Source organism: Lolium perenne, chromosome 3 (assembly GCF_019359855.2).
Source record: "Lolium perenne isolate Kyuss_39 chromosome 3, Kyuss_2.0, whole genome shotgun sequence".
Taxonomy (NCBI): Eukaryota; Viridiplantae; Streptophyta; class Magnoliopsida; order Poales; family Poaceae; genus Lolium; species Lolium perenne.
The window spans coordinates 135885199-135911346 of record NC_067246.2 but is presented as its reverse complement, the minus strand read 5'-3'; the positions used below and the strand labels follow the sequence as shown (position 1 = coordinate 135911346).

At 42.4% G+C, this 26148-nt stretch overlaps 1 protein-coding gene across 1 annotated transcript; it reads left to right on the top strand.

Moving 5' to 3' along the window:
* The first annotated feature begins 599 nt into the window (after positions 1-599).
* On the top strand, positions 600-8486 carry LOC127342523 (crossover junction endonuclease MUS81). Its single transcript, XM_051368483.2, is given in 13 exon segments — positions 600-974; positions 2518-2615; positions 2729-2859; positions 3587-3662; positions 3902-4002; positions 4093-4189; positions 4192-4240; positions 5024-5081; positions 6067-6225; positions 7104-7183; positions 7387-7621; positions 7731-7817; positions 7939-8486. Coding segments are annotated over 13 exon segments (1476 nt in total). The 5' UTR covers positions 600-774; the 3' UTR covers positions 8044-8486.
* Positions 8487-26148: the final 17662 nt, after the last annotated feature.

The following is a 26148-nucleotide window of genomic DNA, read 5'->3' as shown; positions in this document are numbered from 1 at the left end:
CAGCCTGTTTTTCCTATCATCAGGCGGAAAGGCAGAGGATTTTCAATCGATTTCGTGGGGAGGCTCGGAGCGTGACGGATTATGGCCGAGTACGGGAGCGGGGGCGAGACGATTGCACGCGACGACACTGTCGGGCGGCGGCTACCCTCGAGATTGAAGCGTGCGGGGGAGGTGGATTGGGTGTGCGAAGGAGACGGCAGGGGAGAGGGGAGGTCCTGGAGGGTTTCCGTGAGGAGAAGGGATATGGATCGAAATCGAACCAGGTATAATGGCATTGTGCGGTATTATGTGGATTGGTGGGAGTGTAAAAGCGGTCCAACAAAAAGTTGGACGAAAATTTTTATAAATCCTTAGCTCCTTTATTATTAGGTATATATAGATTTTTATTTGTTGTATATCCGTGCAAAAATGTTTTCGGAATTTTGTACAACGTGCATACATTCCCCAAAGTACACGGCCTCGCTCTCTAGTCTCTGCTCTGCCGATGTACTTAGCCGTTAACCTCCCGAAAGCCCCCAAACCCAATCGGAATTTCAAACCCTGCCGGTGGGTTGCATTGCCGACGGCGGCACCAACGCGGCCGCGCCGCAGCCCCCCCCCCCCCCCCCTCACCCCGAGGCAGCTTACGCGGCGGCGCTGCCACGATCCCAGCCGGCGTCGACTCGACGGTCCAAGATTCCAGGCTCTTCTCCACATCGAGACCCCAAGCCCTAACCCCAAATCTTGCAATTCCCCCTCCACCTCAAGCTCCCCCCTCACCCCCAAACCTCGCAGATGGCGCCGGGGGTGCCGAAGCAGCTCGCGGTGCGTCTCCCCGAGAACGAGGAGGTTGCGCGTCTCCTCCTGGAGAAGCACCGCTCGATGCTGGAAAAGGGCCTCACGGACAACCTGAGCCTCACGCTCTCCGCCGCCTACCGCAACGTTTGCGGCGCCAAGGAGCACATCCGGACCCTCAAGGATCTGCTAAAGATCAAGTACACATCTTTCCCTACCTCTCTGCTGTTTCTTTGATTTTCGTTCTTGGGGGTAAGGTCGCATCAAGGCTAGGGTTTTGGCCGATTTAGCTTTGCTTTGGGTGGAAACGTCGCGCTTTTATTACATAAGTAGACGCATGGATCGCTTTGTAATTTTTGTGTGCAGATCTCCCCTACGGTTTGCTGGTAAAGTAAATAAATAATTGTGTGCAGATAGTTTGGCTGCGTTCAACATCAAAAATTTAAATTTGGTTTGGTGAAAACTATTTAACCAGAGAGATTTGAGGCGTGGTGAACTTACCTGATCATCCATGAGCTCACCATGACATCAATCTTGGTTTCCATATGTTATTGCACTCTGTTGCAAAGCAATGGATTGCTGCAATATGTGTGAAAAAACTGATACTCATAAAAACAGATGAAAGAAAACATATAACCAGAGCAAACCAGAAATGCCCTACAATCTGATGCACTCTCTTCCCCTGTCCTGTCAAAAACTTCACTGCAACCAGTAGAAAACTTCATGTGGGCATCCACAGAAGTCTGGAGCTTTTGATATCTGCAATTCAGGTCAAGTGTCCATCCAGTGACATGGAAAGATCATACTTCCTCCATCCCAAAATATAAGGCATATAAAAGTTCAGTCAAAAGTCAAAAATCTTCCAAGTTTGGCCAAGTTTATACAAAAAATATGAACATCTAGAATACTAAATCAAAATATCAATAGAGTCACCACAAAGTATATTTTCTCAATATGTCTACTCAATATTATAGATGTTGATATTTTTCCGTTAATATTTGGTCAAACATAGTAGGCTTTGACTTTTGACGAAACTTATACGCCTATTTGGAATGGCAGAAGTAATGTTAATGGGATCAGATATATCAGTTGAGAGGGTAGTGGTATGGCAAATGACCATTACGGGCTTATGGCATAACAGTTCTCCTGAATCTAAGATATGGTCCTCTGTGTGTTAGGTCATATATACTACTCCCTTCGATCCATAATAGTGTCGGTGGTTAAGTGTATTAGGTCATATATACTACTCCCCGATGATCCATAATAAGTGTCGTGGTTTAGTACAATTTTATATTAAAAGTTATACTAAATCACCAACACTTATCATGGACTGGAGGGAGTAGATAAGTTGGATGTTATCTAGCTGGATAGGTTAATATATACACTACACTGCACTCTGGGTTGCAGTTCAAATTTCTATTTGCTTATAAGTAGTCAATCAGACAACTTCTGTAACAATATGACTTTAGTTTGGGTTCATGTGGATAGTTTGCACCTTGCTTTGTGAGTTGAATTGAGAGGTGCGCATGCATGGATTTTTCACTACTACGTCTCTGTTTGTGCTGTGGATTGATTTCGTAAAATTTACGCTATCTTATTTAATTTAATCACAACCTTCTTACTCTTTTCTACCTATAAAGTTTACCATTGCAAAGTTCACCTTTTTTATTGATTTCAGAATTTGCAAAAATTATGCATCTCGTTCCTCTGTTCCTCATTTATAACCTTTCTTATTGTTTTCAGGGGTGTTGGGCGTTGGGTCATCCGTCTCGTCAAAGAGTCCTTTCCAGAGTCCACTCCAGATTTATCCCCTCCAAAAATTAAAGCGAAGAGTAAAAAGGGTAACTATTTTTATGCTTGACTTCTTCTTTTCTTTTTTACAGCATTTTTTATCTCAGGGATGGACAACGGATTTCGTCTATTCAATCTTACAGATCACTGTTTGTTTCTGCAGGGAAGAAAATAAAAAGATCAGAGCATAGTCCTGATTTTGTTTGCAGCAGTTCTGCTAATATGGCATCCCAAGAACTGATACAGTTGATGAGTCAAGAGCAGATCAGTTGCAGTTCTGAAGTTCAAAACACCGTATGGCCTACCTTTGACTGACATTGTTTGTGCAGTTTCCAATTTTTTTTGTAATGACAAGGATACCATTGAATGTATACAAAGGAAATGCCAGGTTCTTTTAGATGCTTAGATATTAAAAAGAATTCAATTGTTTTATTTCCTTATCATATTCTGTTGATGAAAATTTTCAGCTCTATGTTCAGTCTCAAATCATACTATTTCAATTTCCTGCCTTCTGGTTTAACATAAAAATAAGCGGTTTAATATTTAGGCTTAAACTTTTAAGCAGAGTAAGAGTCTACTAACTTGGCTTTTTGTGCAAACTTTTAAGCGTTTGATATATCATCTATCACTCACATACCCCAATCAGATTTTGGTGCCTCGCCAATCACGTGCATCGTTTAATAATGTGACACGACTTGGAGAGACCTTAACTTCACTTCAGTACTTTAGTCCCTTTTGTCCAGCTATTTTTTGGACTCCATTTAAGTTTCTCCAAACTATTAAGCTTCGTCAACTCTCTATCTACTTTATTGTTAATGTAGCAATATCCACTCATTAAAATATGTGATTGCAGCGTTACTTGTACTTTCAGTTTACCCTTTACTAATAGTTGATTATCTTTCACCTGCTTACTAGTTTTAGATGCAAACCTGAATTATGATCTACGTTCTAGTTTCTGTTTTCTCATCATGCTAGGTGCTGGAGTGTTTATTGCTAATTCATTGTTCTCTTGTTCTACTAGAGTAACTCCTCTGAAAATATCATTCTCAGCGATTCAGATTCTGATGAACCATATAAAGGGAACAATCCTTTGATAGGTACTGATTGTTCATTCTGCATAAATTCTCAAACAGCCTTTGTCTATGTTTTTTCTGCTGTTCTAGAATTAATCCTGACTACTCTACTGTTTGTTCTGAAAATTTTATTGAAAAGAGGGATCATCAAAACGGAAAGCACACAGTTCTGGTTCCCTTGATAATCATTATGCCGTCAATTCAGATCATGTATATAGCTAAACAAAAGTAATATAACTCTATTAATTTCTATCTTTTTGTAGGCAATGGACGGACTTCTAATTTCGGAGCGTCAGATTGTTCAGTTTCTATTCCACCTCTTTCATCTCAAGGAACATCTGAGCTGCAACCTTCTAGCACACCTGTAAAATTAACTTTTTTTTTTTTGGAGAAAACTCTGTATTGTACATTGTTTATTCTTAAATGAGATCTTATTGCTTTATTTCTTTTCCAGTACCAGGGTTCTGCTGAATTCAGTGGTCTAGACAAGGATACGGATGGTCTGAGCAATTCTATACTAGCTATGCCTCCTCGTCTATGCAACGAAAAATTTCTAAAGCTTATGAAGTGGTGTTGGTATTGGATGACCGTGAAACTTTCGGGTTCGTATGAATATATCCTACTCACTCAAGAATTATTGTATCTTATTCTGCAGTTATATCTGAACATTAAGTGGGATTATAAGCTTGTCTTACCGTGTATGCTACTCAAAATTGTATGGCCTTTGCTGCACATTATCTGAATTTATTCAAACACATACAACATTAAAGGTTAATTTACACAATAACTATAGCTACCTTGATGCAAGTTTTTAAGTTTTGAATGATGTGATTGCCCTCTGTTTTTTCGGGTGCTCTAATATGCTAATTTGAGCATTTGCAGCATCCACCTTTGTTCTTTCTTAAATGAGTTGCAAGATGAGCAATGTCATTCTGTTCTTTAGATCTAACTTTTGTTTCTATTGAAAGAAGATAATAGTTATCACATGCTTTCTGCTGGTATTTTCCCGAATTTGATGACAATTTGACTTCATAGTTTCTTAGTTGCATTTTGTTTCTATCCTTCAAGTTTTATGTGTCATATTTTATATACATATTCAGTTTATAATTCAAGAAAATAAATTTATTACTTCCAAGGAATTGAACCGGTGCCTTTTTCTCTAGAAGTACTTCCATTTTTATTGCAGGACTACATATTGGCTTCCTAGTTTTCATGAATAGTTATTATAAGCTACTATGTGGCTTGGCTACACATGGAATTGCATACCTGATTTTGCATGCATTGCCATTTGCTTGTAGCTTATCCACCCACCACACTGATTATATCGTCTTCTGTTTAATTGCATTTATGGATTTAGTTCTCATGATTGTTACATTTTTGTGTAGGTACCATGGCATGAGAGTTGTTAGTAACATCCATTCAAAGTTTCGTGTACCTGTTGAGGTTGGTCAGATTCAGACTTACATGGACTTGCCTTACTAACAGTCTTCTCACTCCTAGCATTCAGATCATTGTTCTAGTTTGGGCATTATCTTTGACTGTTTGTACACATCTCAGATCATTAAATGCTGCTGCTACATATGATTGACACTGCATCAGCATGACTCTAAAGTATAAATCGAATCCATGATGATGTGATTTGACATATTACATTATGCTGCTCTGCCAATTAGATAACTCTCGAAAAGATTAGCGTACTCTTTTGTTATATGAGCAGGAACAGGGCATCTGATTTGCAAAATGTAAAGCACCAAACTGATTCTTCTTCTATCCCATAGCTAATGCACAAATGCTATTTGGATGGGTGGCCCATATGCTGAATTCGAATTGCATGTAAATTACTATGAGCACAGAGTTGGCAGAGTTGATTATTCAAACATATCATCACTTGGGCAGTTTCTCTGCTGAAATGAAGAATATATGATTTCCAGCAACTTTGGCCATTTTTGCCAGACTTGATTAGACCTTTTATTTACAAGTTCATCATATTTCAGAAATTTATTACAATGGAAAGTGGGAAACTTGTGTTAAGAGTAGCACTTTGCAGATCATGTGATTATGTGAAATTGTGAATGCACCAAATGACATTTCATTTGTGAGGATAGGGATATCTGATATATTCCGGTACTGCCTGCAGTGTTTGATTACCTGTGTTCAATGGAATATCACATGTCGAATTATTGCCTCCTATCAAATTGGACACAATCTCCATCTTGTCAGATTGTGCTTATGTACTTTACACGTTCATAATCTGTTGGGTAGTACAACTGTACAATTTTAATGAATATGCTCTCTTTGTCTTAACATAAAAAAGTTGATGAGACATGAACCTTTTCTTCCTTGATAGAATTTATGCATAGTTTGAACTATTTGTGTTGTCTGCCAACGAATGTGGTGTTGATCGTTCTGTTTGAATCATGTCATCCAGATAAAACGCTTGCCTGTTGGAGATGGTATTTGGATTGCTCGTCATAGAAGATCTCGCGCAGAGTATGTTCTTGATTTTATTGTTGAAAGGAAAGGTGTCACAGACTTAGTTAGCTCAATTAGAGACAGCAGGTACAAAGATCAGAAATTAAGGCTAAAGGTACCTTCTGAACTAATGTTGACTTTCGTTATATATCTTTTACTTTCAAGCTAACTTCCTATGCTCTGATATTTTCAATTTGTGTCTGTTGAAGCAATAGGAATCCTGCAATGCCTAGCACAATCTTTTTATGCTTAAATCATTAGTTTGTCTGATAGCAGAGTCGTGGAGGCTTCTATAATACGACTCATGGTTGAATACTTGAATGTAACTTGCGGTGGATGTTGAAGTACCTGCAGAGTCTAATGTTTGTTTTATATGCTCTTTTATCCTATCCTACAGTTGACATCGAATTGTGTTAAGAAATGCTGAATAAGACAAGGAGTGTTTTACTTCAAGAAGTTGTGTCTAGCCGTAGGAGTAATAAATTGTGTGTCCATATGCTTTACCAATAGAATGTCGCTAGAGTCTAGCCGTAGGAGTAATAAATTTCATAAAGTACACATATTTCAGAGTATTTAAAAAGTTCTTGTTTCACATAACTGTACATACTATGCCGTAATGTTTCAGTAAACCTCACATCCATATCATATCAATTCATGTTGTAGTTCTGTGAAATGCAAACTAAGATGTGTAGTTTTCTGATAGTTATACTAAAACATCTGTAGCTCATGAAATTTACTTTCGTTTACTTCTACTTGTTTTTATTCTGAATTGAGTGGCATAATTAAGCAAACCCTCTTGGGCAATGAGATGATGAAGGGCATGGGTAAAAAACATGAGCTTTAGCCCCTGATTTTTCCCCCCAGGAATTGTGTTCTTTGTTCATGTTTATAGTTTCACAGGAAGAGAACTTCGTGGGTTAGTAACTTTCGGTAGCAGATTTTATCTATTTAGCAACAATATCGAATGATGCTTCCGTTTCTTGTACCTTGCAGAAATGTGGGCTAAGGAAGCTGATATATCTGGTTGAAGGTGATCCAAACGCTTCACATGCATCAGAGAGCGTCAAAACAGCGTATGCATACTACTCATATCACCGTTAGAAGCTGCCACTGATTAGTGATCATGTTATATCCCTGCATAGACCTTGTCTTGTTTAACATTTTACTGCTTCCCACCTTGATAATGTGATACATCTAGAATGGCCAGTTGTTGAATTTGATATCTATGGTAATCAGTTGTATACCCTTTTGACTGTTACATGCCTTTAATTTGCAGGTGCTTGACCACTGAGATTCTTGAAGGATTTGATGTTCAGAGAACCACTGGGTATCCTGATACTGAGAAGACATACGGCCACCTCACACTTTCGATCATTGATTACTATAGCATGCATTTCTCAAGCAGAGCAAACACTTCTCGAGTTTGCTTAACCTATGACGAGTTTGTCAAGAAGTGCTCTGACCCCAAGAAGCTAACTGTGAGCGACATATTCGCCCTTCAACTCATGCAGGTAATTGAAAAAAAAAAAACATCACCTTCACCATGGCGATACTGCGATTTCATTTCATGGAGTTTTTTGCTGCACAAGAGTCATTCCATCAATTTATTGTGCAATGCAGGTACCGCAGGTGACGGAAGAAACTGCGCTCGCTGTAACAGAGCTCTACCCAACTCTTTTATCGCTTGCTCGGGCATACTCCATGCTTGTCAGTCCCTCTTCACCCTTTCAGTTTTAGTCTGCTGTGCTTGCCAATCAAATTAATGATGTGCTGCGTCTATCATTAAATGTCATGTGAACTAAATCTTATTCATGTAAATGTTTATCAGGATGGCAATACCCGTGAACAAGAGCAGATGTTGAACAAGAAGAGCAAGATGGTAAACACAGGGGCCAGCAGAAATATCTTCAAGCTTGTCTGGAGTGAAGGGTGAAATCTTCCTAACTGCCTGGTTCCTGGCTTAACATGTTCCTTCAACCGGCCTTCTGTCACCATCTCGATGATTTTGGCGCCACCTCTTGTGATGAAGCTCCATCGGTTCTTGGAGACAACGTCGCAGAACCTTCCTGTTCTGAAGGCAGAAAAGCAGGGTCCCTTTTATTGCGCCAAGGCCCAAGTGCCCTGGTGCCATGCACCAGGGTGTGTAATCACCTGAAAACCTCCCAAACAGGTGGTTGCTTTGCTCTGTTGTATTGTATAGTCTTGTAGAATTGCAGGCCGTGCAGTGAGGTGGCTCTGTGTTTCATATGAAGTTATCATGTAGTACTTAGCTGCTTGGACTACGCCTTCTCTCATGTTATTTCGAACCTGTTTGTACTTTTCGACTGAATGACAAGTTAATTTGAAGAGCTGGGGTAATCCCATCTGCTTTTGTAATCCGTTTCTGTTGGCTGAGGCCTAGGTTTTGAAACTCTTGGACATGCTTTTGCGTGATGTTCCAGACCTGCTTTGCCAGGTTTAGTTGATTATCAATGGAACTGGGGATGGGAGATCCTTGTTGATCTAAAAAGAAAATACATGTCATATTAGTTGTCGCAAATTTGCGATAATCCTATGTTCGCTGTTAATTTTTGGGGTCTAAGAGCATCTCCAGCCGCGTCCCCAAAGGTTTTTGGGACGTGCTGGACATTTTTTTCGTTCCCAACCGCGTGCCAAAAATGCCTCCTTCCGTTCAGCGCAGCTCAATATGGTGTCCGGTGCCTCGAGCCCGTCCCCGGTCTACAGGGGACGCTCCGGGCACACCGAACAGAGCGAGAAGTGAGACGGGCTCCCACCTATCGGCGACCACATCCAGAACGGTTCCCTCCCGCGCCTCCCACCCTTTCGCCGCCGCTCGATTTGCCGGCCGTCTCGACGACAAATCTCTTCTGAGTCGGGCACTGTCGTGGCGGATGGCTCCCTCGCCGGCCTTTTCGCCGGCCTTTTCGCCGCCGCCGCCGCTTCGCTAACGTGTCCCAGAACGCGTCGGCAAATCTGCCCCACCTCCGCGCACAGAAGGTGTTCGACGCCTTCTCAGGTAGGCACGATAGGTCGCTGTTCGTCACCTCCTCTGCCGCGGCTGAATTTTAACAATTTATTTTGCTTCAGACATGGATAGGGACGATGAGATGATTGTCCAACTGTTGGAGGAATAGCAAGCCTTCAGACGACGACATTTTGGAGCATTTGTCGATCATCGTGTCTCTCCAGAACATGCCTGACGCCGAGGCGGAGAAGCGGAAGAGGCCACACCGCAGAGGTTCAAAGGCGGGAAGAAAGAAGTCGAATCCCCGACAGAGGATGGAGGGTCATACTATGCTGCACAACGACTACTTCGCAGATGACACAACACATGCCGATAATTTTTGGCGCCGGTATAGGATGAGCTAGGGTTTGTTCATGAATATCCTCCACGACGTTTGAGAGTTTGACCCCTACTTCAAGCTTAAGCACGACGTTGTAGGCATTGCCGGGTTCTCGTCGATTCAGAAGTGCACCGCCGCCATGAGGATGCTTGCATACGGAGCACCTGCCGATACACAGGATGACTACCTTCGCATGAGTGAGTCTACTATCATTGAGTGCATGTACAAGTACAAGTTTTGTCGAGCTGTGGTGGGAAAGTTTGATAAATACTACTTGAGAGGGTCAACTGAATAAGAGACTGCAAAGATCATGGCACAAAGTGATGCGAGACGATTCCCTAGGATGCTTGGAAGCATCAATTACATGCACTGGTCATGAAAGAACTGCCCGTTTGCTTGGCAAGATATATACAAATGACGTCATGGATATTGCAGTGTAGTGCTTGAAGCTGTGGCAGATTATGATATATGGATTTGGCATTCTTTCTTTGGCATGGCGGGATCACACAATGACATCAACGTGTTGCAGCGGTCTCCTGTGTTCAACAAACTAGTGGAAGGCCATGCTCCACCATGAAACTATGAGATCAATGGCCACCAATATATACCAAAGGCTATTATCTAGCCGATGGTATATATCCAAAATGGGTGACTTGTGGTGACCCTGCATACCACTGCATGTTGTAGTATGTCAGTCGTTGACATAACATTCACGAAGTACCATTCCGCAAACATTACATCCCTCAGAGTAGTACAACAGAACATAGCAGGTCCATAACTCATTCATTTATTATTACAAGCATAATGTACATATCATCTTGGAGCTCCTCTTGGGTCCTAAGAGGGATACTCCTGGGTTCGAGGCGAACCCATCTTAGCTTACAATATAAAAGTCTTACTGGGTGATACATTTATTTCCTCGAGCAGTTAAGTACTAAGAGTTCGTACTGCTCGGATACTACTACTACTTGGTTGGTCTAAACTTGATCTCCTCCGGAACCCTCCCCGGTTCCGTAGACTATAAGGTAGTCTACACCTTCGACACCTCCAGAGAGGTCTGGTTCTTCATAGCCGATGATGTCGGCTCCTTCAGGGTTGTCGTTGTCATCCTCCAGATGGTTCAGACAATCTAAGCAGGGGATTTAAGAGTGGTATGAGTACGAGCGTACTCAACAAGTTCATTATAGAAAAGAGGTGTTTAATGCACTAGCTACGATATTAGACCAGAAAGTCTAATACCCACTACTAGGAAAAGCCTTATTGCCGGCGCACCAAAAACGGCTATTGCCGACGCACCAGAGCCCGCCGGTGGGAACAGGCCGGTGGTAATGAGTTACCGCCGGCGCACCAGCAGGTGCGCCAGCAGTAACATGAATTATCCCCGGCGAACCAGGCCAGGTGCGCCGGCGGTATGATTTTTCAATTTTTTTAAAAAAGGCCGATCTAGATCTAGATCTAGATCTAGCTCGGGTTCGTCCTCGAAAACCATGAAAGTGAGCATGTCGTTGTTGCGTCGAGGTAGGAGTAGGAGGAGGTGTAGGAGGCCGGAGGTGGAGGAGGAGGTGACCGGAGGTGGAGGAGGAGGTGAGGTGACCGGAGGTGGAGGAGGAGGAGGAGGAGGATGTCACCGAAGGGTGGATGTCACCGGAGTAGGAGGAGGAGGAGGAGTATGTCACCGGAGGGAGGATGTCACCGGAGTAGGAGGATGTCACCGGAGGAGGAGGCCCGAGGTTGAGGAAGAGGAGTCCCGAGGTTGAGGTAGCCGGAGGAGGCCCGAGGTTGAGGTCGCCGGAGGAGGTCGTTGTCGTCATCGTCGGAGGAGCCCATCGGGGAGGAGAAGAGGAGGAGGAGGAGGAGGAGGAGAAGTGGAAGAGGAGGAGGAGGAGGCTAGTCTGCGCCTATATAGTAGAGGTTACTGCCGGCGCACCTAGTATGGTGGTGCGCCGGGGGTACTTTTTAATTTTTTTCATCAAAATCTAAAACCTGAAAAAAGTCCTGTTTCTGTTTTCCAATTGACGAATCCATTTTTTGTCCAAACGGCCGTAGGCGGTTGAATTCGAATAGGAAATTTCGAGTAGATCGATTTTGATATAATAAATTTTTTCATCCGAGGTCGTATGCAACCAGAAATCCCGTTTTACCGAAACATGACGCCATTTTGCATAATACATCGAAATTCAAATTTTCAAAATTTCACTAAAACTAGATCACATATTACATGGACATTTCAAAGGATTTTATTTTTCGAATTTTATCCCCGGCGCACTAATTTTTTTTGTGCGCCGGCAGTATAGGTTCTTCGCCGGCGCGGCCGAATTTGGCTCGCAGGCGGTACTTTGCCACCGGCGCGCGTCATGATGGTGCGCCGACACTATTCCCGTGCAGCTGTAGCCCTTTTCCTAGTAGTGACCAATGCAGGTTTTGATAAACATTTCTTCAAGAGGTTGCTTTTATTTCGAAGAACTATGTCCGTCAGCCTTCACCGGTTCACTAGAACTTCATGGAGTTCCTTTCCGGCAGCGTTCGCAGTTCCAAATCCCGGAACAGAGAGTGACAGATCACGATTCATTACACTCTGCAGAGGTGTGTTGCTTTACCCATAAGAGATCTTAACCTTGGTGCCAATCGGGCAGCTTTCCCGTCCACACTTCCTTCGGTGTGAGGCCCGGTATAAGGTCATAGCCAATCATATTCCTTCGCTACCTCGCACACCCACCCTTTGTTGCATACCCCGATCCTGGGTCCTCGCCAGTCCCGTTATACCAATTAAGGATGGACCCTGGCCACGACAACAGTTCTGGGCTCATACCATAAACTCCTTCGCCGGTAGCTGCAATCCATCATAGACCGCAATACCGTGGGGAACTTTAGGCTTCCCCAGCCTACCGCTTGCTCTTCGGGCGACAAGTGTACTACGGACAAAGCCGTGGGGAACTTTAGGCTTCCCCAGCCTACCGCTTGCCCCCGACAGATGACAAGTATCTACGGTAAAGCGCGTCCGTTGATGTACAAGAGGTGGAAATACGATTGACTATTCTGTCCCATTCCAGATCTTATGGTTAATGATGACCCACAAGTATAGGGGATCGCAACAGTCTTCGAGGGAAGTAAAACCCAATTTATTGATTCGACACAAGGGGAGACAAAGAACACTTGGAAGCCTTAACAGCGGAGTTGTCAATTCAGCTGCACCTGGAAACAGACTTGCTCGCAAGAGTTTATCGATAATGTCAGTTTTATAGTAGTAGCAGTAGTGAAATAATAGCAGCAGAGTAACAGAGACAGCAGTAGTGATTTTAGTAAACAGCAGGATTAAAATACTGTAGGCACGGGGACGGATGACGGGCGTTGCATGGATGAGAGAAACTCATGTAACAATCATAGCAGGGCATTTGCAGATAATAATAAAACGGTGTCCAAGTACAAAGCAATCAATAGGCATGTGTTCCATATATAGTCGTGCGTGCTCGCAATGAGAAACTTGCACAACATCTTTTGTCCTACCAGCCGGTGGCAGCCGGGCCTCAAGGGAAACTACTGGATATTAAGGTACTCCTTTTAATAGAGTACCGGAGCAAAGCATTAACACTCCGTGAACACATGTGATCCTCACATCGCTACCATTCCCTCCGGTTGTCCCGATTTCTGTCACTTCGGGGCCATCGGTTCCGGACAGCGACATGTGTATACAACTTGCAGGTAAGATCAATAAACAATGAATATCATGATGAAACAATAACATGTTCAGATCTGAGATCATGGCACTCGGGCCCTAGTGACAAGCATTAAGCATAACAAGTTGCAACAATATCATCAAAGTACCAATTACGGACACTAGGCACTATGCCCTAACAATCTTATGCTATTACATGACCAATCTCATCCAATCCCTACCATCCCCTTCGGCCTACAGCGGGGGAATTACTCACACATGGATGGGGGAAACATGGCTGGTTGATGTAGAGGCGTTGGCGGTGATGGCGGCGATGATCTCCTCCAATTCCCCGTCCCGGCGGAGTGCCAGAATGGAGACTTCTGGCTCTCGCGACGGAGTTTCGCGATGTGGCGGCGTTCTGGAGGGTTTCTGGCGACTTCGACTTCTCCCCGTGCGTTTTTAGGTCGAGGCCGATAAATAGTCCGAAGGAGGGCGTCGGAGGCCGGCCGAGGGGGCCACACCACATGGCCGCGCGGGCCCCCCTGGGCCGCGCCGCCCTATGGTGTGGGGCCCTCGGGCCTCCACCTTACTTGTCCTTCTGGCTCCGTCAGTATTATGGGAAAATAGGGCCTTCTGCATAAATTCCGAGGATTTTCCCGAAAGTTGGATTTCTGCACAAAAACGAGACACCAGAACAGTTCTGCTGAAAACAGCGTTAGTCCGTGTTAGTTGCATCCAAAATACACAAATTAGAGGCAAAACAATAGCAAAAGTGTTCGGGAAAGTAGATACGTTTTGGACGTATCAACTCCCCCCAAGCTTAGCTTATTGCTTGTCCTCAAGCAATTCAGTTAACAACTGAGCGATAAAAGAACTTTCACGAACACATTTGCTCATATGATGTATATATTCTCATGCTATGGCTAATACTTAAGCAATTCATAATGAGATACATGCAAATAAGATCATCTAACAGCTATGTCAATCATGGAGAGGTACCAACAATTAATAATAAGCATCATGAATCATGTATATAAGCAGGATTGCAATGTTCATAAGAGAGTATGATAAAGTGGTATCTCGCTTGCCTGTATTTGATCGGCAAAACATAAATGCCCGGGCACCTCTGGAGTTCATAGAAAGACTAGAAGTAGTAATTGTCAAAAGATAAATGCATCAAAATTATACCACAATCAATCATATTTTGAGACAAGCATATTATACTAAGAATGACAGTTGTGCTCTCAAGATAGTGCTCAAAGAAATAATGGAGACACAACATAAAAGTAAAAGATTGACCCTTCGCAGAGGGAAGCAGGGATTAACATGCGCTAGAGCTTTTCATTTTTATAAAGACAGGAGTAAAATTATTTTGAGAGGTGTTTGTTGTTGTCAACGAATGGTAATGGATACACCAACTACCTCGCCAACCGGACTTTCAAGAGCGGCTCCCATGAATTATTGCATATTTATTTGGCACTCCTTCCAACCTTTCTTACACAAACCATGGCTAACCGAATCCTTCGGGTGCCTGCCAACAATCTCATACCATGAAGGAGTGCCTTTTTATTTTAGTTTTATTATGATGATGACACTCCCCCCAACCTTTGCTTACACAAGCCATGGCTAACCGAATCCTTCGGGTTCCGTCCAACAATCACAAACCATGGAGGAGTGTCTATTTAAATTAATTAATTCGGGACTGGGAATCCCATTGCCAGCTCTTTTTGCAAAATTATTGGATAAGCGGATGTGCCACTAGTCCATATGAGAGTCCGTCAAAAGTAAATGACAAGGTTGAAAGCTAAACACCACATACTTCCTCATGAGCTATGAAACATAAACACAAATTGAGAAGCATTTTGAAGGTTTTAAAGGTAGCGCATGAGAATTTACTTGGAATGGTTTGAAATGCCATGCATAGGTATTTATGGTGGACACTCTGGAATAACTTGGTTTTCAGTTGTTTGGAAGCACGAGCAGCATTCCCGCTCAGTACAAGTGGAGGCTAACAATAGACTAGGGAGCGACAAATCAAGAGAGCAGTAACTGTCATAATCATGCTTGCGGCAAAATAAATTAACGAAGGCATAAAAGTGATACAAGAACTCTGAAGCAATATAAATCATCAAGGCTTAATTGACTTTTTGTTCAGTCATATGCATGCGTGAGCATGTGCCAAGTCGATATAAATGAATTATTCAGAGGAGGATACCACAATGCCATACTTACTTATGAATAAAACAATGCAAGCAAACATCCATGACATGCTACTCATATTAATAGATTGGAGCTAAACATGAGAGATCATAAACTACTAGACTTTCTCAAATAACATATACCTCACATGAACAAACTAAGCATGCTCACATGGATGAGTATATGTACAAAAATGAAAACAAATAGAGTTCATACCAGCCTCTCACCACAATCCGATTGTCGTAGATCGTCATTATTGCCTTTTCACTTGTGCAGCTTGGATAATATGAAATGAAAACCACGCTCCAGCCACCGAAGACCATTGAACTCATAATGAACTTTACAAACCAAAGAAGAACAGCAAATATTTTTGGTGTTTTCGAATTTGAGAACAAGAACAAGAGGAAACAAGCAAACAAAGCAAAATCTTTTTGGGTTTTCTTATAGCAAACTAGCAATAGCAAATAAAGCGAAACAAATGCAAGAAACCAAAGCAAACAAATGGTGAAGAGAAACAACAGAAATATTTTTGGTCTTTTCATGTTTTGGGAAAGAAACAAAGCAAGAACAAGAAATAGCAAACTAAAAGAAACACATAACAGCAGGATGACAGAAATCTGCCAAAACCTGACAGCAGTACAGAAATCGATTTTTACAAAAATCTTACGTTGCTCAGCTCGAAAAGTGTTCAACTAATGAAAGTTAGATAACAACCTGGGGAACCTGCACAAAAATTGGCAGCTCAAAATAACGTTCTGGCTGTGCGCACGAATTTTTCTAGTAACAGTCCAGAATCTGTTTTCAGGCAGCACTTCCCCAAATATCATCTTCCTCTCATTAGAAAACCACTCGAACGAACAAAACAAATATGTACAAGTATCCAGCAATCATAATATGCAAAGAATGAGTGATGCCGGTATACCTCCCCCAAGCTTAGGCTTTTGGCCTACGTGGAGTTCAACCCCAACGAGGATCGTTGTTCCTCGCCGGTGGGTAATTCATGGAGTAGTCATAGTAAAGTTCCTGTGCAGAAGAAAAGCGTGGAGGATCCACATGTCCAACATGTTGATGCGAGGAACTTGCTGCATCGGATGATGAGTCGAGGTGCTCCTCGACCTCCGTGTCGTCTCTTGCATGTTGACCTCCTCTCTCTATGTGTGCATCCAGTGCACCTTCTGTGACCGACCAATCTCCCCTGGAATCAAGGTTAGACAAAACAGGCGCAGGCAATCTTACTAGTTTCTTAGTTTTCTTAGTTATTCTCCAGACTTTCTTATAAAATGTCATCTTGTAAAACAGGTTACCCAAGTTGGAGGAATCAGAAACGAATTCATGTTTAATCATAGAGGCTATGTCAAGTTTTTCTATTGGGAATGGAATATCAAAATGATGAGGTTCTACATTATGAAAAGCTAGTAAACGAGAGGCGATGAGACCTCCACAAATTCCACCTTTCTCACGGTTAGTAGCAAGTCTATAAGCTATCAATGCCCCCAAATTATAAGTCCTACTACTTTGCAGTGCCGCAGCTAGAAAAGCTAAATCCGGGATAGAAAGTTTACCACCAATCTTTTTAGCAAGAACGCATTTAGTAATAAAATAGGCAAAGTAGCGGATAGCCGGGAGCTGAATGCTAGTGATTTTACCACTATCTTCTGAGAAACTCCTTCCATAGCAAATCATCTTGAAGAGGTCTAAGAGTTCTTGCGGCGATCCCCTTATCTTCTCGCATGATCCCCATTGCGGTACTCTAATTGCTGCACAAAAATCACTGAATGGCAAGTTGACAGCTTTATTGTAAATTTTATACTGGACCGTGGGGTTAGATCGCGACCAATTGAACTTAAAGTCCTGCACAAAAGACATAGTTAATTTTGCATATTGTCTTGGCTCTCCTTCAACAAAGTCACTCAACCCTGCACGAGAAATTAGACTTTGAACATCTTCAAATATTCCCGCGCCTCTCATGAAATCCGCGCACGGGTAGTAAGAGGGGTATACTCCCTCTTCACGATTGACTCTCATAACTTGTTGGACTTCCAATTCTTGTTGGTTCAATTGATATCTATTCCACTCCATTTTCTGAAATTTTCAACAAACAATATAAAAATTTGATTTGGTGACATATAATCAAGGGGAACTACCATAGGAACTTGCTAGAATACTAATCATGCATCAAAACTAGTTTCTACCACTTAGAACAAGCATGCAAGCTCACTAAACATGTTACCTACAGCAGCAAAATATTCAAGATATACTCAACCAAACAAAATTCTACTTGGATGGGTGGAGGAGTCACATACCAAGGAGCAAATGTGCCAAATTTCAGACAGAAATCTGGGCTGAGCAAAGAGATCGAGAAATCTGGAGCTCTTGAGCAAAAACGCGAGTGAGAGGAACCTGGTGCGAGTTTTTTCGGGAGAGAGAAGATGCTGGGAGAAAGAGATGAAGTAGTGGGGCAAGGAGGGGCCCACACCACAGGGTGGCGCGCCCCCTCCTTGGCCGCGCCGGCCTGTGGTGTGGCACCCTCTGGTGCCCCACAGGTCATCCTCTGGTGCTCCCAGGTGCCTCGTCGAAAAATAGGACCAACGGTATAATTTTTGTGAATTTTTGAAAACTTTGAAAAATGCACATTTCTGGGTATTTAATTTATTATTACTGGCCAGGAAAAATTTTGAAATCTCCAATTAACTAAGGAACTTTGCAAATTAAAAATGCTACAGCAACTAGAGCAAGTGGAGGAAGAAAGAGATGTTGTTTACCTCCTCTATGCAAATAAAAAGTATTCGTTAACAAGGTTGATCAAGTCTTGCCACCAAATAAATTTTACATAGCATAAGAAGAAATAAACCTCAAATCAATCATGTTACCTTGAATTGTATTGATATGGATCCAATCACGAGAGTTTGATATTCTTCTTTAGGCTCATATATAGGACAATCAATAGTTCCCACTTTGATAGTTCTCACATTAGAAATAGTATTAACTCCACATACTTTATCAATCTTCTTGGGAAAATAAACGGTATGCTCCCTATCATCAACATTGAAAGTAACCTTTCCTTTATTGCAATCAATAACAGCCCCTGCGGTGTTAAGAAAAGGTCTCCCAAGAATAATAGACATATTATCATCTTCAGGCATTTCCAACACAACAAAATCAGTTAATATCAATCAGTTAGTAGTAACTTGAACAGGAACATTCTCACATATACCAACAGGAATAGCAGTAGATTTATCAGCCATTTTCAAAGATATATCAGTAGGTATCAACTTATCTAAATAAAGTCTCTTATAAAGAGAAAAAGGCATAACACTAACACCGGCTCCCAAGTCACATAGAGCAGTTTTAACATAATTATTCTTAATAGAACAAGGAATAGTAGGTATACCTGGGTCGCCCAACTTCTTTGGCACTTTGCCATTGAAAGAGTAATTAGCAAAGCATAGTGGAAGTTTCCTCATTGGGGATTTTCCTTTTGTTAGACACAATATCTTTCATATACTTTGAATAAGGAGGCAATTTAATAGCATCAATCAAAGGGATTTGCAAGAATAAAGGTTTCATCCAATCACAAAATTTATTATAGTGTTCTTCTTCCTTTGATTTTAATTTCTTAGCAGGAAAAGGCATTTGCTTTTGCACCCAAGGTTCTCTTTCATTACCATGTTTCTCAGCAATAAAATCTTCTTTAGTGTACTTTTTATTTTTAGCATGCTTTTCAGGTTCTTCTTCAATCTCTTCTTTGTCAGGAGTATCATTCTTATCATTATCTTTATCATGTTCATTACCACTTTCAGTTTCAGCATCGGAAATAGAAATACTATTAGGACCATTAGCAGGTTCAGAGGATTCTACAACATTTTTATGTTTCTTCTTCTTTTTCTTCTTGGAATGAGCACTAGGTTCAATGTGTTGAGAATCTTGTTCAATTCTTTTGGGATGCCCTTCAGGATATAGAGGATCCTGGGTAGAGACACCACCTCTAGTTGTTACTTCATAAGCATGTTTCTCTTTAGAATTATTCCCTAACAAGTCATTTTGCACTTTAGTGAGTTGATCAATTTGAGTTTGAATCATATGAAAATGTTTAACAAGCATCTTAACATCATTGGAGGTTCTCTCTACAATATCATGCAATTCACTAATAGCTCAAGAATTTTCCATTAAATGATTCTCTACTCTCATATTAAAATTTTCTTGCTTAACAATATAATTATCAAACTCATCTAAGCATTGTGCAGGAGGTTTTGAATACAGAATATCTTCCCTAGTAAAGCGTTGAAGGGAGTTTACCTCAATCATGGATGAAGGGGGAATTATCTCACATATATCTTCTATGGGAGGCAGATTCTTCACATCTTCAGATTTAATACCTTTCTCCTTGAGAGACTTCTTGGCTTCCCTCATATCTTCATCATTCAATTTAATTAAACCCCTCTTCTTCAATATTGGCGTTGGAGTTGGTTCAGGCGTAGTCCAATCATCATGATTCCGGCCTATTTTAGCCAATAATTCTTCTCATTGCCCTGGAGTTCTTTTCCTGAAAACACAACCAGCACAACTATCCAGGTATGCCCTAGACTCAATGGTTAGTCCACTATAAAATATATCAAGTAAATCATGCTTTTCCAAATCATGGTCAGGCCGAGCTCTAATAAGAGAGCAAAATCTCGCCCAAGCCTCAGGCAATTTCTCTCCATCTTCCTGGTTAAAATTATAAATTCTCTGCAAAGCTATATGTTGAGCACTAGCAGGAAAGTATTTGCGGAAGAAAACATCAAGCAATTCTTTTGGACTTTTAATAGAATTAGGTGGCAAACTATTATACCAAGTTTTAGCGTCATCCTTTAATGAGAATGGAAAGATTTTAGCAACAAAGTAAGTACGCATCTTGACATCATCGTAAAACAAGCTACTTAGAGTAGATAACTCAATCATGTGTTCAACAGCACTTTCTTTTTCAGTACCACAAAAGGGTGTTTTCTCAACAATAGCTATATGAGATAGATCAAGAGAAAAATCATAATCCTTATCCTTAATGTTTATAGGAGATGTGGCAAATTTAGGATCAGGAGACAGTTTATATCTAACAGCATGTTCTGCAAGCAACTTTTTAATTTTTCTTGCATCAGTAGTAGCATTGCATTTTTCAATAAAATCATCATTAAGCTCCACATAATCTTCATCAGGATCATCACTAAAATAATCAAGTTCAGGTGAATTAACAGGTGTAGTAGCATTAGGAGTTTCAGTATTTTCAATTTGTCTAGACCTAGCAATCGTAGCATCTAGAAAGGATCCCAAAGAACCACTATCATCAAGCACAGCAGAAATATTATCAATATTATGAGAGTTTTCAGATTCAGCAGAAGTACCCGCATGTGAAGCATGCGGCGGTGAAATAAGTTTATCAATCACAGATGGTGAATCAAGTGTAGCGGAAGTATTCAGAATTGTACCTTTTCTTGTAGTGGATGGTAATATGGCGACCTTAGTATCGCGAGGTTTACCCATGATGGAGAATTTGCAGCGAACAATATTAATCCAAGTGAACTTCCAAATAAAGCTATGCTCCCCGGCAACGGCGCCAGAAAATAGTCTTGATGACCCACAAGTATAGGGGATCGCAACAGTCTTCGAGGGAAGTAAAACCCAATTTATTGATTCGACACAAGGGGAGACAAAGAACACTTGGAAGCCTTAACAGCGGAGTTGTCAATTCAGCTGCACCTGGAAACAGACTTGCTCACAAGAGTTTATCAGTAGTAACAGTTTTATAGTAGTAGCAGTAGTGAAATAACAGCAGCAGAGTAACAGAGACAGCAGTAGTGATTTTAGTAAACAGCAGGATTAAAATACTGTAGGCACGGGGACGGATGATGGGCGTTGCATGGATGAGAGAAACTCATGTAACAATCATAGCAGTGCATTTGCAGATAATAATAAAACGGTGTCCAAGTACAAAGCAATCAATAGGCATGTGTTCCATATATAGTCGTGCGTGCTCGCAATGAGAAACTTGCACAACATCTTTTGTCCTACCAGCCGGTGGCAGCCGGGCCTCAAGGGAAACTACTGGATATTAAGGTACTCCTTTTAATAGAGTACCGGAGCAAAGCATTAACACTCCGTGAACACATGTGATCCTCACATCGCTACCATTCCCTCCGGTTGTCCCGGTTTCTGTCACTTCGGGGCCATCGGTTCCGGACAGCGACATGTGTATACAACTTGCAGGTAAGATCAATAAACAATGAATATCATGATGAAACAATAACATGTTCAGATCTGAGATCATGGCACTCGGGCCCTAGTGACAAGCATTAAGCATAACAAGTTGCAACAATATCATCAAAGTACCAATTACGGACACTAGGCACTATGCCCTAACAATCTTATGCTATTACATGACCAATCTCATCCAATCCCTACCATCCCCTTCGGCCTACAGCGGGGGAATTACTCACACATGGATGGGGGAAACATGGCTGGTTGATGTAGAGGCATTGGCGGTGATGGCGGCGATGATCTCCTCCAATTCCCCGTCCCGGCGGAGTGCCAGAATGGAGACTTCTGGCTCCCGCGACGGAGTTTCGCGATGTGGCGGCGTTCTGGAGGGTTTCTGGCGACTTCGACTTCTCCCCGTGCGTTTTTAGGTCGAGGCCGATAAATAGTCCGAAGGAGGGCGTCGGAGGCCGGCCGAGGGGGCCACACCACATGGCCGCGCGGGCCCCCCCTGGGCCGCGCCGCCCTATGGTGTGGGGCCCTCGGGCCTCCACCTTACTTGTCCTTCTGGCTCCGTCAGTATTCTGGGAAAATAGGGCCTTCTGCATAAATTCCGAGGATTTTCCCGAAAGTTGGATTTCTGCACAAAAACGAGACACCAGAACAGTTCTGCTGAAAACAGCGTTAGTCCGTGTTAGTTGCATCCAAAATACACAAATTAGAGGCAAAACAATAGCAAAAGTGTTCGGGAAAGTAGATACGTTTTGGACGTATCAGTTAACACGGGTATTACGGCACAAGAATCACTGGACGACATTTGTTGTTTAATCCTAGATGGATATAAACCCTTGCAATGGAACCTCCACCATATCAACACAATCCATGGTTCCATTGCCCACCATATAGTCGTATTCATATTTATGAAAATAGTGGTTTTGCTTTTTATGCAATGGTGACAACATAGTACTTTGCAAGTAATTTGGTAAAAAATACTCAAATGACATGAGCAAGTGATGAACTTGCCTGAACACTGCAAAGTGTTGCAGTTGGATGGTGTGGACTGACCCTTGTCCTCTGTTGCTGAAAAATAGCATCATTGTCCGATAAGGGCAATGGTTAAAGAAGCATTTATGCATGATTCCAGTTTTAGGGTTTGTTCCCCCCTTCCGATGTCTTTATCATTTTATGTGAGAGGTTAATACTAAGAATGACTTAGGGATACTCAATATAGGGTAAAATACAACCTTGAAATGTTGTCAAGGTGTTTTTAAAGTCCAAAAGAATTTATGGACTTATTTTCATTATTGAAAATATAAGGTGTGATTTAAATGATTATTTAAATCATCAAATTTGAACTTATTCTTGTTTATATTCAAAAATCCTATTTCATATTTTATTATGATAGAGCATTTTCTCCTGAGTGGTTTTCATATTTTTAATTATTTTTTTCGAGCTATTTGTCATTTTCTGTGTATTTTCATAGTTTCTGTTTATTTGGAAATGTGAAAAGACAGGTTTGCCCCTGGGCCCACATGTCAGTGTGGCCCAGTGGTTAACCCTAACCCGAGCCACACTTGGGCTCGGTCGGTCGCACCGACCCCTTCTCCTTCACTTGCTCGCAAACCCTAACCCTCGCTCTCGCGACACCCGTGTCGCCGCCGTCTTCGCCGAATTGTTCTGGCCATTTCCGGCCGTCGCCGCCGACGAGATATGGCGCATCTGAACCGCCGTTCAACGGCGCTTCAGATCCACCGCGGCGATTTGTGATGCGCCGCCTGCTCGTCTCGCCCCCTTCGTCTCTGGTCGCCTGGCGTGGAGTGCCGTGGCGATCTCGTCGCCGCCGACGCTCCAGATGCCGTGGCGCCGCCGTCCTGGTCGTGGTGGTGCTGGTGCCGTGGCGCCGCCGTGGCTTGGCCTGGCTCGGCGCTGCCGCGCCCTCGGCGTGTGCCGCCGTGGCCGCCATTGCCGCGCTTGATGCGTGTGGTTGGCACGTCCGTTGGGAACCCCAAGAGGAAGGTGTGATGCGCACGGCGGCAAGTTTCCCTCGATGAAGAAACCAAGGTTTAATCGGACCAAAGTAGGAGTCAAGAAGCACGTTGAAGGTTGATGGCGGCGGGATGTAGTGCGGCGCAACACCAGGGATTCCGGCGCCAACGTGGAACCTGCACAACACAACCAAAGTACTTTGCCCCAACTTGCAGTGAGGTTGTCTATCTCACCGGTTTGCTGAACACAAAGGATTAACCGTATTGTGTGGAAGATGATTGTTTGCAGAAAATAGTAGAACAAGTATTGCAATAGATTGTATTTTAGTAAAGAGAATTGGACCGGGGTCCACAGTTCACTAGAGGTGTCTCTCCCATAAGACAAGCAGCATGTTGGGTGAACAAATTACAGTTGGGCAATTGACAAATAAAGAGAGCATGACCATGCACATACATATCATGATGAGTATAGTGAGATTTAATTGGGCATTACGACAAAGTACATAGACCGCCATCCAACCGCATCTATGCCTAAAAAGTCCACCTTCGTGTTGTCATCCGAACCCCTCCGGTATTAAGTTGCAAAGCAACAGACAATTGCATTAAGTATGGTGCGTAATGTAATCAACAACTACATCCTTAGACATAGCATCAATGTTTTATCCCTAGTGGCAACAACACAACACAACCTTAGAACTTTCTATCACTGTCCCAGGTGTCAATGCAGGCATGAACCCACTATCGAGCATAAGTACTCCCTCTTGGAGTTACAAGCATCTACTTGGCCAGAGCATCTACTAGTAATGGAAAGCATGCAAGATCATAAACAACACGTAGATATAACTTTGATAATCAACATAACAAGTATTCTCTATTCATCGGATCCCAACAAACGCAACATATAGAATTACAGATAGATGATCTTGATCATGTTAGGCAGCTCACAAGATCCGACAATGATAGCACAATGGGGAGAAGACAACCATCTAGCTACTGCTATGGACCCATAGTCCAGGGGTAGACTACTCACACATCACACCGGAGGCGACCATGGCGGCGTAGAGTCCTCCGGGAGATGATTCCCCTCTCCGGCAAGGTGCCGGAGGCGATCTCCTGGATCCCCCGAGATGGGATCGGCGTTGGCGGCGTCTCTGGAAGGTTTTCCGTATCGTGGCTCTCGGTACTGGGGGTTTCGTCACGGAGGCTTTAAGTAGGCGGAAGGGCAAGTCAGGAGGGGGCACAGGGGCCCCACACCATAGGCCGGCGCGGCCAGGGGGTGGGCCGCGCCGCCCTAGGGTTTGGGCACCCTGTGGCCCCACTTCGTTTCGTCTTCGGACTTCTGGAAGCTACGTGGAAAAATAGGCCCTGGGCGTTGATTTCGTCCAATTCCGAGAATATTTCCTTACTAGGATTTCTGAAACCAAAAACAGCAGAACAAAGAATCGGCACTTCGGCATCTTGTTAATAGGTTAGTTCCGTAAAATGCACGAATATGACATAAAGTGTGCATAAAACATGTAGATAACATCAATAATGTGGCATGGAACATAAGAAATTATCGATACGTCGGAGACGTATCAGCATCCCCAAGCTTAGTTCTGCTTCGTCCCGAGCAGGTAAAACGATAACACGTATAATTTTCGGAGTGACATGCCATCATAATCTTGATCATACTATTTGTAAAGCATATGTAGTGAATGCAGCGATCAAAACAATGTATATGACATGAGTAAACAAGTGAATCATAAAGCAAAGACTTTTCATGAATAGCACTTCAAGACAAGCATCAATAAGTCTTGCATAAGAGTTAACTCATAAAGCAATAATTCAAAGTAAAGGTATTGAAGCAACACAAAAGAAGATTAAGTTTCAGCGGTTGCTTTCAACTTGTAACATGTATATCTCATGGATATTGTCAACATAGAGTAATATAATAAGTGCAATAAGCAAGTATGTAGGAATCAATGCACAGTTCACACAAGTGTTTGCTTCTTGAGGTGGAGAGAAATAGGTGAACTGACTCAACATTGAAAGTAAAAGAAAGGTCCTCCGTAGAGGAAAAGCATCGATTGCTATATTTGTGCTAGAGCTTTGATTTTGAAAACATGAAACAATTTTGTCAACGGTAGTAATAAAGCATATGCATCATGTAAATTATATCTTATAAGTTGCAAGCCTCATGCATAGTGTACTAATAGTGCCCGCACCTTGTCCTAATTAGCTTGGACTACCTGGATTATCACCGCAATACATATGCTTTAACCAAGTATCACAAAGGGGTACCTCTATGCCGCCTGTACAAAGGTCTAAGGAGAAAGCTCGCATTTGGATTTCTCGCTTTTGATTATTCTCAACTTAGACATCCATACCGGGACAACATAGACAACAGATAATGGACTCCTCTTTTAATGCTTTAAGCATTCAACAACAATTAATTCTTTTCTCATTAGAGATTTGAGGATGTTTGTCCAAAACTGAAACTTCCACCATGGATCATGGCTTTAGTTAGCGGCCCAATGTTCTTCTCTCACAATATGCATGCTCAAACCATTCAACTCAGTGTAGATCGCCCTTACTTCAGACAAGACGAACATGCATAGCAACTCACATGAAATTCAACAATGAAA